A 15,150-nucleotide genomic window follows, 5' to 3' on the forward strand; every position below is an offset into this window, starting at 1 on the left:
AATGCACAAATCCTTGCAGAAAAAAGTTTTCCGACACCCTGCTCAATCCATCATTTTTGCTGCCCCCCCCCCCCCCCCCCCAGCCATAAGAGTGTCAGATTACACAGGTTACACTGTATTGGACGCTATTGTTTCTTATAACCACAACTTGACTCAGATGTCTCATGATATTGTTAGTTTTTGGTCATTTCTCTTCACATGCTGTAGAAGATAATCAAACTGATAAACACGTAACTGTCAAGGTTTTTATCATTACAAGTGCAAAACAATTTATTGTAACATGTACATCACTGGTGACATTTAAAGAGAAGACAAAACATATCAAAAGAAAAAAATCCATAATTACATTGGTAACACTTCAAATTAGGTCATCATGCACATCTTTAATAATTTGATGAGCGTATATACTTAAATGTGCGTAATATTTTTTTAGACAGTATATCTTGTAAACAATCCTAGAGGTAACATTAGTATTTGACGAAAGTGTTACCTATTATGATACACATTTGAACATGGAGGTATCGACAATAACTTGTAGCTCAGGTAAAAAAAGACTGAATGAAATCAGTCCGGCTACAGACGTAGACAACATCCTGAAAACACTAGGAGGTTTTGGAAGATACCAAAAAATTCAGTTACTTTTAATATGTTTCTTTGTATTGGAGGATAGTTTTCATTTAATTTCATCCGTTTATATAGGTAAGTTTTCATATAGATTCTATAAGATATATAACTCATATAAAAAAATTATAGCGAATACCTAGACATATGAAGATACTAATAATGTCTTTCCTTTTCACATTACAGAATGAAAATAAATGCATAACCAACAAGCAAACTATATACAAAAGTATGCACTTTTCACAAAAATGTAATTTCTAATGATTTTCTACCCAGGAATAGATAACCTTATCTGTTTTTGGCAAAAACTTAGAATTTTTGGTCCTATATGTTCTTTAACTTTATACTTTTTTAAGCCTTTGTTTCTTTTTTTTTTAATCTCGCGTTCAGTGAATTTGTGCAATTTATCTCTTCTATAAAATATGATTATAATCAATACGTATCAAACATCAATTGGCTATAAGTTACATATTTTGGTGAAATTTTGCGTACAACTTTGACTTACTTAAAAGTTGGGTTTTTTATTGTTGGGAGTGTTATATCTTTCATATACTTTTTTTTCGCCCGTTTACTTAAACACGCTTTAACCAATTTTCATGAAACCGTTTGGTGAATTGTTTATTATTGACCTAAGCTCCATTTAGATTTTTATAAAATTTTAGTCTTTACTTGTCTAAGCTATGGGAATTTCTAGTTTTCTACCAATAACTCGAAAAGGCTTGAGCATTTGTCATCAAACTTTGGTGACTGGTTTATATATTAAAGTAATTTCCCAGTCCTTTTGGTATTTGAAATAAACATCGGAATTAACATTGAAAAAGCGCCTGGCTTATCATGCGGCCATGGCGCAGCTCTTTGTCCTAAGTTACGTTTTAATGATGTGTAATGAAAGTAAGGTCACATAGTTCATCATTCCAAGTTTCAAAGTGGTTTATATATGAAAAAATACTCTACAAAATGTTCAAATAGGCGTAACGTTGTCGAATTGTTAGACGCTTTTTGATGTTTTTTTACTTTCAAACTGGATCGATAATATATAATCATGAAGTTTACTTTACAACAATACTCTTTGTATGACCTTCTCATTTTCTATGTCAATTTTAGATAGTTTCGATCAATAAATTCACAAAAAAGTAATTATTCATCGAAATGACATTATCTTAATGGAGAAATTTTAAGTTAATTTCTGTAAAAAAACCTAAAAGTTATATTTTGTTGATGCATTGATATCAATAACATTTAGGTTTGAACATATTTTGAAGAATCCTTTAGCAACCTTGACCTTGGCCGCGCTTGATTACAAATGTAAGAGCATTAAAACACATAATTTACGGTGCATCTGTCATGCATAAAGATGATGTTATAAACCGACTGTTATAGCCTGATATCTAAACTATAATAGCAAGCGGAGTCAGTTTATATATGATAATTGTTCTTCCATAGAACGCATGTTCATTCGTATTTCGCAACTCCTCTTTTTAGCGGATTTGAGTTCTGTTTCTGCACACGTGTGTTTGTTGTTGATCTGAACGGTGTCTTTGAGTTTTCCATAGAAAAAATGTACAATACGTATATTAAAAAAAAAGATAGGCATCTTGTATGGCAACCTCATCTTTAGTTTACAAATTAATGACGGCGTTTTATCATGGGTACTTCTTTTTTTTCTTCGAACGTCACTGGTGAGTCTTTCGTCTACATGGCGTATATCATCATGGTATCTTTGGTGAGTTTTCTTTCTGGGAAATAAATAGATGCTCTTCATTCACAGCGTATATAAAAGGAAACCTCAGGAACATTCCTTTATAACATTTACCAGTCTTTGACATTTGTTCGTACTGTTTCGAACTCACCAATAACAATAAAATAAAGCACAGACACTTGTCTCTAACATGTGTTCTATTAAGATATATATAAAGGAATTTTTCTACAGAGACAATTAAGTGCCTGTGAACCAAAGACCGAAATCAGTACTTTTTGCTATCTTTGAAAATTCACACTAACCGCAAATGAAAAGGACAAAACTTACTATGCCCTTAGATTTTATCCTGTATACATTTGATATTTTATTTTAGCTTATCGACCCTTTTACCAATGTGAAGATATTAACTCTACCAATTACTTACAAGACCGTAATGTTAGCCAATCATCTACCATAGATATAGCATACGGGAAATGTGATATAGGTATACGCGTGAATACGTCTCTCTCCAGTTTCACCTCAAAGGAGGCTTGTATAAATGGCTACAAGTATGACATTCCAAAGGACAGAACGACGGTCACTGAGGTATTGATTCAGTACAAATTAGTTCTTAAGTTGATAAACAATCCTTCATTATTTACAAAACTTTCATTGATATTTTCTTTGAACGGGGCATATTTTCAAGCAATTTGATTTTATTCTGATTTCAGTGCATACGACAAATGCTTCTTCTTAAGGTTCCTGGAAACCAAAAGTTTTAGAAAAAAAAGAACTAAATTTTTCAGAGGAAAAAAATGGTGAAAGGGCATAAAAAGTAAAAGAGAACAGTAATAAATGGAAGTGTTGATGGGAGTCTTTAATTTCTTTATTCATTAGTGCATTTTTGTTTATCTTAAAGAACAACACTTAATCTGTAAAATTCTCATGAAAATTATTTTGCTATAGAAGTTTTCTACAATAAGATAATTATGATCCTAATAACCGTTTATATTTTAATATGTTGAAGTTGCAACCTTAGTTTTAAACCATAGATGACAGTTGAAGGAAGAAAAATGTCTTTCAAATCGCTAGAAACATTTAAAATTAACATAGTTGATTCATTACTGTTTTGCACAATTTGTTTTGGGTTAATATCAAACATGAGGAGTCTTTTAGTTATTTACACATATTACAATCACACCCACATATTTGTGTAAGAATTGAAGTTTGAAAATGTTCAAATTTGTTGTATATTGATTCGGCGTTTCTGTATTTCTTCAACTAACAGTTTTTGATTTCACTCTTATATTGTAAAGCGTATTGTATCCGGCCTTGCCAGTAATCTCGGAACCAAAGGAGTACAAATTGAATTTACAGTTCATTGTACATTTTATTCATTGTAATAGTACCGATTAAATTTACTTTAACTCTATTCTTCTTTTCTAACAGTGGGATCTTGTTTGCAGTGGCGCAGAACGTTCAGAACTGGCAACAACCTTGATTATGCTAGGTCAAGCAACGGGAGCAGTAATATTCTCTCCTATATCAGATAAGATAGGACGAAAACCAAGCAACATCTTCGCTAGAATTATGTACTTTTTCACAGCTTTGGCGACTGTGTTCTCTCCTAACATTTCAGTATTTTTGGTGTTCAGATTTCTACAAGGAACATTTCAGGGCGTAAGTACTTGAATCTTACCTTTTCCAACTTTGTTTTTACTGTAAAGCAGATAATTTCTTATATTTAACTTACTAAAAATGCTCATACGATATAAGAATAGGACTTGTCTTATAAATTTATTATTTTTAAAGTATCGTGATACCATTACGTCGTTAGTTTAAGTATGTACATGTAGTACTCAGATAAATTATAAGTTGTACTAGTATATAATGAGATGCCATAAGGTCGTTTCTTGAAGTACATGTTCTCAGTTCTGCCTTACCGTTAGGTTGTTGGTTGCTTAAGTTATTCCTGTTATTTTTTGCTTCGTTACATAGATTGCTGTTATGTTGTAGTGAACATTTTGTAGATATGTTTGTCATTTTTATAATACGTTGATTTTTGTATCTTTTGACAGTTACACAAGCCATCTCGCGACAGTAGTATGTCTAAAATTTAAACACTCCTTCTAATATTTTGTTCCAGTAATGAACAACTACTTATTTTTTGTGCGTGTATAAAATTGACAAATTACAAGTAATCTTAAAACTTTCACTGCATGATTCACTCTTCAATGAAACTTAACTATGCTTGATTATTTCTGACGGGTAGACGCATGGGTTTTGCCTTTCAATCATGGTGTTTATTTAACTCTTATTTGTAAAGATATGGAGCAAAATCTGTTTTATGTCTATTTCAGAATGAGGAAAATTTGAGAGATTTTCAAAAAATAAATAAACATGCCATTTCGCCGTTTCAGAATATAATGCATCTGGGTAATAGTTTCACAATATTGCTACAATAACATCCAATTAACACCTTCAACTTTGTACAAGCGTCAGACTATACAATTACACGCGCCAGAATATACAATCATTGTAAATAGTGAATACCTATTTAATCATGATGAAAAATTCGGTGCATTACGTTTGCGTGCATTACCATTACATTTGCGCGCAAAAATCATTACGTTTGCGCGCAGCTTTTGATTACAATTGCGCGCATTTTTTTGACAGGTGAACTCAGGTGAAATACAGGTAATATTACTTATTTATTTATAACTTGCTCACTTCCGTTTAATAGTCTAAGTCCCCAGCGTACCAACGATGAGGTGGGATTTCGAGCAAGATAAGTCAGTTGTATTATGCACAAGGACTAAATCCCAGAATTATATACAGATAAAAATCTTAAAATGTTTTATAAATTCATAACTAATCTTAAAGGTAAAAGTCTTGATAAATTCATTGGTGTATCTTTACAAGCTTACTTAAAATATTTACGTTAAAAACGATCACCATTCGTTGAAACACTTTTCAGTCTGAAATATTCGCCTTAAGCTATACTTCAAAGTTTATAATGATCACTTTCGACTTGGACTAAAATCTTCATAAAACATGACCAAGTATAGTCTCTCCATAATTAAAAAAATCAATATGAACAATATATAATAATAATAATAATAATAATAATAATAATAATAATAATAATAATAATAATAATAATAATAATAATAATAATAATAATAGCTTTATTTAAAGAGAGTAACTTATTTGGATTAAACTAATTTTCAATAAGGCTCTCTATAATATACATACAATGTTAACAATATGAATAAAACATAATAATTATGTTTTATTCATATTGCACACATGTTAAGAATAGATGTATAGAAAGTAATATAACAACAACAACAACAAAAACACCTATGGTATACATTGTGGCTTAACTTAAAAATTTAACACTTTTCAAAATAAAATGACTTGTAAGAGTTTTTAAATGCAGATATACTTTTTGATTTTTTTAATTTCACTGGACAATGAATTCCACACTGTTGGACCACTAAAAGAAAAACTTGATTTGTATAATTCTGTATTTGATTTAGGGACAATAAAATTATCCGATGATGAAAGTCGAGTATTGTATGATTGTTTACTACTTGTAGGCACAATAAGACTTGATAAATATTTTGGTGCCAGTTGGTGTTTTGATTTAAACATTAATTATGATTTGTGGTAAGATATTCTCTTAGTAACAGGAATAATTCCAGATTCCTTAAATAGTTCACTGGATGGTTTACGAATATCCTGTTCGTTTAAAATAATTCTAGCTGCACTTTTTTGCAATTTTAGTAAACTGTCAACTAAAAACTTGTTACAGTTTCCCCATACTGAACAACAGTAATCCAAATGTGAAAGAATATACGCATTGTAAAATAGAATTCGTGAATTGTGATTCAAGAATTTCTTGATTCTTTTTAATAAAGCTAATGAAGAATTAACTTTTTTGATTATATGATTAATTTGATCATACCAAGAAAGAGTTTTGTCAACAAAAATACCTAGGACTTTTTCACAGTGACTTTCATTAATCTTTTGGCCATTAATGGATACGTTTAATGTGTCATTACACATCACAGACAGTTTTTGTTTTGAACCTATACACATTGTCTTAGTTTTTGACACATTAACTAACATTTTGTTTTCATCAACCCATTGACAAATATTTTCTAATACAACATTAAGTGTCTGACTTATATACCTTTTGTCTTTTCCAATTACAGAAATAGTGCTATCATCAGCAAAAAGATCAAGATTATGATTAGGATTACACAAATGCAAATCATTAATAAATATCAAGAATAATATAGGACCTAAAACGGACCATTGAGGTACACCTGCTTTTAATGTAGATACATCTGAAAAAGTATTTGAAATTGATACGACTTGATGTCTATCAGCCAAATACGAAGAAAACCAATGAATACAATTATAAGAACATTTATATTTTTGTAATTTTTGAAGGAGCAGTTTGTGATTTAGAAGATCAAAAGCTTTACACAGATCTAAAAATACTGCCCCTACTAAATTTCCTTCATCAATGGCTTTTAACCAGTTATCTAACAAAGAAGTCATAGCAGTTTGACAGGAATGGTTTGCACGAAAGCCTGATTGCATGACATACAATAGATTATATTTGTTTAGAAAATTCATCAAATGAGTTTTTACGTGTCGCTCAAGGATCTTAGATAGTAATGGTAAAATTGCAATCGGTCTGTAGTTAAAAACATCATTTTTTGAACCTTTATTTTTAAATACTGGTAGAACTTTAGCCAGTTTGAATAACGATGGATATACTGATTTTCTGATGCTTAAATTAAAAATGTGGCATAATGGAACTGAAATTAGGTGTGATGACATTTTTAGAAACTTTGCACTGATATTATCAAGACCTGTTGCTTTTTTCTCATCAAGTGTGATTAATTGATGGAGAACAAATTCACTAGTTATTTGTGGTATGGTAAAAAAGACATTTTCTGGTACACGACATGAAATATAATTATCAAGTTTTCCAGAACAACTGGTGCTTGAGTTTGAATTAAGATAAACATTTTCAGTAATATTTGTAAAATAATTATTGAAGGTATCAGCAATGCTTTTATGGTCTGTAATTGGTTTACAGTCATTTAAGATTGCATGGTCATGATGATTTTCACTACCTTTTACATTATGCAAGTGCTTCCATAATTTGCTGCTATTTCCTTTTTCTTGTTCTAATACTTCAGTATAAAAGTTTTGTTTTGAATTTTCTATGAGGTATTTAACCTTGTTTCTCCAAAATTTATAGTAATATGTGTCTTTTTTCTTATGATAATAATCACGTTTTTTCATGCCCTCCATAATTTCATCATTTATCCACGATTTTGATAAACATGCTTAACTCGCTTTTTAATGAGAGGAGCATGATGATTTAACACTTCAGTAAAAATATTTATCAAACTTAGTAGCGCTTCATCAGGGTCATCAATTTCTAGTATACTGTCAAAGGGACACTAAGATAAATGGTGAATAAAATCAGTCTCGTTGAAATATTTTTTAGATCTATAAGTTATATAATCATGGATTTGCTTTTTCGTTTTAAACCCTCTTTTATGAGAAATACATACTGGATAGTGATCACTGATTGAATATTTTGGAACTGCAATATAATTAATATTTTCTGGCAGATTACAATACACAAAAAGTGACATGGTCAACTAAAGTAGATGAAGTTTTAGTTACTCTGGTAGGTTCTGTAACCATTTGACTCATGTTGAAAATATTTTTGATGTGTGACCACTTAGCATGGTTTTTACTTGACATTATATCAATATTAAAATCTCCCATAACAATAGTTTCCTTTTCTTCAGTGTCAACTTTTAACATCATGGTTTCAAACATAGTAACCCGGTTAGCATAACTGTTGTATGAATTAGGATTTGTTGTTGTTGACTTTGCATAATGTTAGTAGATGATGATTTAATATTAAGTGCATTTTTTGCGCGCAAACGTAATCAAAAGCTGCGCGCAAACGTAAAACATTTTAATCCCCAAGTGAGCGCAAACGTAGTGCGCCCGAAAAAAATATCTTTCTGATGTCACATGACTGTATACAACCCTTTTTAGCAAAATCTTTATATTTTATGTTTAACCGCAGAAAATATTGTGTATAACAGAATGTTTTTTTTTTAAATGTGATGTAAAAGTTTTATTTATTCATTTGTAAATGAATGTTAGAATAAGTTTTAAAGCAAAAGTGTCTCATAAGTCAGTCATGGCTGGATATCGATATTTTAACTTCGATTTAAATTCTTAGGGAGCTACCATTTGATTTTTATGTGGGGGCTAGGATGAAAAATTTTGTCCTGCCTTTTTTTTTAGTTGTAATTTCTGTCCTGCCTTTTTATTTTTCACTCTGATCGGTCCTGCCCTTTTTTTTTTAGTTTATCCTGACTTTTTTTGCCTAAATTGTCGTCCTGACTTTTATTTTTTTGCAAGTGTCTCATCCTGACTTTTTTTTTTACTCAAAACTCATGTCCTGCCTATTTTTTTTCCAATTTCATCCTAGCCCCCCATCCCCCCCCACCCCAATAAAAATCAAATGGTAGCTCCCTTATTTGTATTTTTATACTTTTATTATTATGTATGATATTGTTCAGTATTGGTATGTGACACTATAATAAAATATTCTGTCTGTCTGTCTGTCCTATTGAAAACTCAAGATTGTCATTGATTTCCTTTAATCTTCAATCAATATGCATAACCATGATAAATATCGTTAAATGCGGCAAAACACTATATAAAATGATGAAACAGATCACATTTTAATCCTGTTTTCCTCTTGTTTGATTTTAGGTCTTTTGTATTTCACAAGTTTGTGCATGTATTTTCTGGACAATGATGCACACACATAATGCATTTTGTTTTTTATACATTGTACAAAGATAGTTTTTAAATGTATTATTGTTCTAAAACACAAGTAAAAGTAATATCATGGAACGACAGGGTAAACGTAATACTTGCTGTTATACATGATACAATATCATGTAAATAAATTTAGCAACTGAATTAGATCTATGTTTCATTTTTTTTTCTATCAATATTAACTTTTTTGTCATTAATTTTTTTTTTCTTTTTCATATTATTTTAATATTTCTTTGGAATAAGCAGAGACATATAATACTAATTAAAAAAAAATGTTTTCTTGTCGCTTAATAGTTCCTTGTCGCTTCTTGTTGCTAATATTATTCTTCTTGACGCTTCTTGTCGCTAATAAGTGAGACCAGTTTCACAAGCGGACACCAAAATAAGGATTGCTTAAAAACGTTCCAGAAATGATATTTAACAAATGACATTATTTTTTTTTTATTTTGGGGTACAATCAACGAAATCATGTATAGTCGATATTATAATGAAACGGAAAATTGTTCAATTAAAACCCAGCACAGTTAAACGGTGAGAAAAAAAACAGCAACATAAATGAAAACAACGCGTTATCTAAACTTCATGAGTTCGAAGTATCATTTTTTTTTTATCGAATTAAGTCTTCCAATTGATATTTTATAGTGTGTCTTTCTATGCTGTGATGTTATACTATTGTTTCAGAAAAGGGAGAAGGTTTGGTACCATTAACGTTTAATCCCGCTGCAATTGTTTGCTCCTGTCCTAAGCCGGGAATCTGATATTCAGTGGTTGTTGTCTGTTTATGTGGTTCATAAGTGATCCTCGTTTCTCGTTTTTATATAGATTAGACCGTTGGCTTCTCCGTTTGAATGGTTTTACACTAGTAATTTTTGGTGCCCTTTACAGCTTGCTGTTTGGTGAAAGCCAAGGCTCCATGTTAAAGGCCGTAAATTGACCTATAATGGTTTACTTTAATAAATTGCAACTTGGATGGAGAGTTGTCTCATTGGCAATCATACCACATCTCCCCCTATATTTTTTGAACTGAAGAAAGTCATCTTCACGATGAGGTTCAAGATACTGTAGATTGAAACTGTTAAAACATGCTGCATTTAAATTAATTCTTGCTGTTGTATTTTAGGGAAGTCTTATGACATGTACAATTCTGTATATAGAATTGCTCCCAAAGGAACTACGACATCGTGCTGAAGGTGCTAATATAACCGCATGGACAACAGGGCTTGTCTTGACATCAGTGATTGGCTATTTGTGTCGGGATTTAACATGGAGATACATGCAACTGATTCTAGCCATCATAACTTGTCACACACTATTTGATTGGTTGTAAGTAAACTATAATTAAGCTGTGCAATTTTTATGAAATGAAAAGAAGAGAACAATCATCCTTATAAATGATGCTGAAAGTTTAAATACTATTACACGTATGAATACATTGAAGAGTTTGATAGATAAATAAAAATGTCTGTCTGATAGAGAAGAAAAAATATAAACAAAATTTTGTTTTGAGGTATTGAATAATTGCTGGTTATTTAAGGATTTAGAGACCCTACTTTATCTTTCAGGCAAAACATAAATTGAACTTAATTTCATAATATAAACACGATAGTCGCACATTTACATGCTTGCACTTTGAGTAAGTATTTTTAACACCTAAGCCATCTCCTTCATCTTAGTTGGTTATCGTTATAGAAAAATGTTTAACAATAAACTCATCACAGATACCAGAATAAAATTTTGTATTTACGCCAGACGCGCGTTTTGTCTACAAAAGACTCATCAGTGACGCTCGAATCCAAATAAGGCCAATTAAAGTACGAAGTTGAAGAGCAATGAAGACCAACATTCCTAAAAGTTTTGCCAAATACAGCTAACGTTATCTATTCCTGACGTTGAAAAGCCTTAGTATTTCAAATGATACAATTATTAATTTTATTATTGTTATTACGTTTTTTTTTTGTTTTTTTTTTTATAGTATTACCAAATATTTTCAAAATCAGAATTGAAATTTGTCATTTTATCCAAATATTCAAATTTGTTTTAAATGTTAATAGGCAAATAAATAAACTCATCGTAGATACCAGGTTTATTTAGTGAGTTTCGTCTTCAAAAGACTCATCAGTGACGCTCGAATCCAAAAAAGTTAAAAAAGACCAAATAAAGAACGAAGTTGAAGAGCATTGAGGACCAAAATTCCTAAAAGTTTTGCCAAATACAGCTAAGGTAATCTATGCCTGAGGTAGAAAAGCCTTAGTATTTTAAAAAAAATCTAAAATTTGTAAACAGTAAACTGATAAATATAACCATATGAATGAATCGGTTTAATACATACCCTGTTACATATTTGGTATATTTTATGTATATTATCAATGAATCGGTTTAATACATACCCTGTTACATATTTGGTATATTTTAAGTATATTGTAGGTTTTTAGATGAGTCATTAAGATGGCTTATAGCTAATGGTAAAACTGAGAAAGCTGAAAATTTGTTGAAAAAAGCCGCGAAGGCGAATTATACTAATTATCAATTGGTCATTAAAAGCATAAAAGTTGAACAGTCAACAGATATTCCAATGAAAAATCAAGATGCCACAATAACAGCCCAATCTGCGGATTCAGATGAAGAGGAAAAATCAACAGTACATAAATATAGCATTTTCACAATATTGAAGAACAAACGAATGCTGGGATGTTCTATTATACTTTGGATTGCTTGGTGAGTTTAAGCGACCCGTAACATTGTAGGTTTACAATTGCAATACGCTTAAATTAACTATTGAATGCTAATATAATATGAACACTTTCTACATATAATATCTATAAGCAATTATAGATACAAAACATGATCATTTATATTCCATTCAGAACGAAAAATGATAATATAATATGAATACTAGTATGAATCCTGCTTTGTACTAGACCGACATGCTGAGCCTGATTATTAACGTGCTCCTTCACAGAGTAATAGTTCGCAGGATGACATCTCATTTCTTCATAAAACATTGTTTTGACTCCGAGGCGATAAGTCCGTTCTTTCACGTTTTTGTTGCGTGATAAGAAAAGTAGAAAGCACATACTAATGTTTTAAGTCTTTAGTTTAACCCGGTCGTGTTTTGAACCCACGACCATATAGCTAATACTACTAAGCTGATATGAACTGATTGCACATTTTACAGGAAAACACTAAATTGATTGAAAGCAGATTGTATTTGAGAATATTCAAAATTATAAAATTTAGAATGGACATGGGGAATGTGTCAAAGAGACAACAACCCGACCAAATAAAAAAACAACAACAGAAGGTCACCAACAGGTCTTCAATGTAGCGAGAATTTCCCGCACCCGGAGGCGTCCTTCAGCTGGCCTGAATAAAAATTATGTATTTACAATGTTGTAAATTTAAGTTAAGCATAATAGAATGTGCTGTTGTGTGTACTTTTCTTGGTTAACTCTCATTTGTATTATAAACTTAATGCTTAACTATTTTATTATCTTATCTATGGTTAACTTTATTTCAAAAATGAATTTACTTACCTGTTTCTTTTTTTTGTGCAGAGTATATTTTTAGAACTGTAGTATAGTGTTAGTTTCACATGTAATTTTAGGATCACAAATTCCCTTACATACTATGGATTAATGCTAACTACATCGACCCTCTCTGGTGACCGATATCTCAATAATATTCTAGCTTGCCTTGCTGAATATCCGGCTGCGATGGTACAACAACTTTTTGTAAACAGGTATCCTATTCATCATGTGTAAAATAAAAGCATCTCCATTTTACATCAATATAACTAATCTTTATTAGCATGATTCTATTTATTTTTTGAGCGACAACAAAAACATATTTTTAGCATTTCAAGTCCTTTTACATATATTATATTTGTAAGTTGTCAGCAAAACAAATAGCACACAAGTAGTTGAAGTACAGTAATGTCCCATCTAACAGTATTAAAACAGTCCAATAATTGACCATGCATATTAATACTACAAAATAAATGCATATAGATATAAAAAAAGAAGATTTGGTATGATTGCCAATGAGACAACTGTCCACAAGAGACCTAAATGACACAGACATTAACAACTATAGGTCACCGTACGGCCTTCAACAATGAGCAAAGCCCATACCATTAGTCAGCTATACAAGGCCACAATATAACAATGTAAAAAATTTCAAACGAAAAAACTAAAAAAACTCTATTTAGAATCGAATTCATAATTACAACAGTGTGGCTGTGGACATTGATTGGCGCACTTTAATATCCCATTGACTGGGACAGATTAGGTGAACGTTCGTCTATAACGCCCATTGCTCACGGCGTCTTTAATATAGACATTTAAACCGTGGGGTGGTGTGTTCCCATTTCGCCTTAGCTGTGAATTCCAGGTAAAAAAGGTATAAAATATACTAAGGCCAGATGGGAATTGAACTAAGGCGGAATGTGAATTTAGATAAAAATATTAAATAAACAAATTAAACCTTTGTGTTTTATAGCAATTTAAACAACATGTAATTAGGGATTTGTTTCTATTTAATTATTTATTTTAATAAATAAAGTGATTTCAAAAGTTGTGAAATCAGGAAAAATCTACAATAAAATAAATGTAGTTGGAAAGTTGCTTGTCTTGCAATATTGTTTGTTGATATTTAATAAAAGTTGCATTTTTAATTTTTAATTCATGCAGTTAGAAAAATCAAAATAATTTAATTGTCCTTTACATTATGCAACACAAAAAGTTTAATAGAAAGGGATTTTTTTTCCCCAAAGACTTGTTTAATTACATAACAGAAACTTTAATAAACAAACATATTAAAAATCTCTCAAACTGTCCTAATTATATATCACAAATAAATTATCGGTTGTTGAATAACCCTTTCTAAAACCACATTGGTTTTCGTTTGAAATCATGAATTCTTCAGAGAAAAGACGTAGTCTCTCGCATAAAATTGCGGTAAAAAGTTTCCCCATACAACTCAAAATGGTAATTGGTCTAAAATTTTTGGGGTCCAACATTCTAACTTTATTTCTATAAACAGGCTTAATGTAACCAACTAGCCAACTGTCAGGTATAATACCAGTGCGAAATATAACGTTAGATAATTTTTCGTAAAATCCAATGAATAAACTAGCTGTAGACTTGATATATTCATTTATTATACGATCCCCATTGCTTTATCATTTTTAAGGTTTTTGATGCCCTTAAGAATTTCGTCATTATAAATTCTTCTGTTTAGATCTTCATTAAGCCTATCGACATAATTCGGGTTTAAAGTTGGAGTTTTTGTATTTTCTTCAATTTCTGGGGCGGCGTTCAGATTTTTGAAAAAATCGAAAAATTTGTTGATAGGGATGTCAGGTTGGTCCCTCTTTTTCTACTGTTAAGTAATTTCCAATACTCTTTTGAGTTATTGGATCTCAATGTGTTTAATTTTTTTTGCCATTTTCTTACTATGAGCAATAATTGCTTTATCTAAAAAAAAAATTGTATTGTTTCTCCGAAGATTTCATAATTTGAACTAATGTTCTTAAATTTTCTTTTGAGTGTGCGATAATTTTCAAATATGTATATCAGTGCCTTGTACTTGTATGATATTTGTCTTTATTTATTCATTAAAATATGAAATGTTCATATCCAATTTGTCATCTCTAATAAGGCTTTATTTACAAAATATAACACATGAGTAAAAAAAAAACACTTTCAGGATAAAAAAAAGGCAACTATAAATAGTGGGACACAAAAAAGGAAAAAATATATCATTCCTTTTTATAAAAAGTATTCAATGGTAGAATTTGACATCAAAATAACAAATATCAACTAATTGCAATACAAACAAATATAACTTAATTTTATTGGGGTCACCAAAGGTTCTCAACGCATATATAAAAGAATTCGAAATACTAATCAGGAATTTTTGTTTTGATTTATATTGATTAATTAAACGTCCTT

At 30.5% G+C, this 15,150-nt stretch overlaps 1 protein-coding gene across 1 annotated transcript in view; it reads left to right on the forward strand.

Moving 5' to 3' along the window:
- The first annotated feature begins 429 nt into the window (after window positions 1-429).
- The window catches only part of LOC134715493 (solute carrier family 22 member 6-A-like), a 30,102-nt gene continuing 15,381 nt past the window's right edge, over window positions 430-15,150 (forward strand). Inside the window, exons 1-6 of the mRNA XM_063577699.1 lie at window positions 430-699; window positions 2,694-2,905; window positions 3,749-3,979; window positions 10,320-10,522; window positions 11,624-11,914; window positions 12,804-12,938. Coding sequence (XP_063433769.1) covers window positions 513-699; window positions 2,694-2,905; window positions 3,749-3,979; window positions 10,320-10,522; window positions 11,624-11,914; window positions 12,804-12,938 — 1,259 coding nt within the window. The 5' untranslated portion in view covers window positions 430-512. The remainder of the gene's footprint in view (window positions 700-2,693; window positions 2,906-3,748; window positions 3,980-10,319; window positions 10,523-11,623; window positions 11,915-12,803; window positions 12,939-15,150) is intronic.

This window comes from Mytilus trossulus, chromosome 4 (genome assembly GCF_036588685.1).
Source record: "Mytilus trossulus isolate FHL-02 chromosome 4, PNRI_Mtr1.1.1.hap1, whole genome shotgun sequence".
Lineage (NCBI taxonomy): Eukaryota > Metazoa > Mollusca > Bivalvia > Mytilida > Mytilidae > Mytilus > Mytilus trossulus.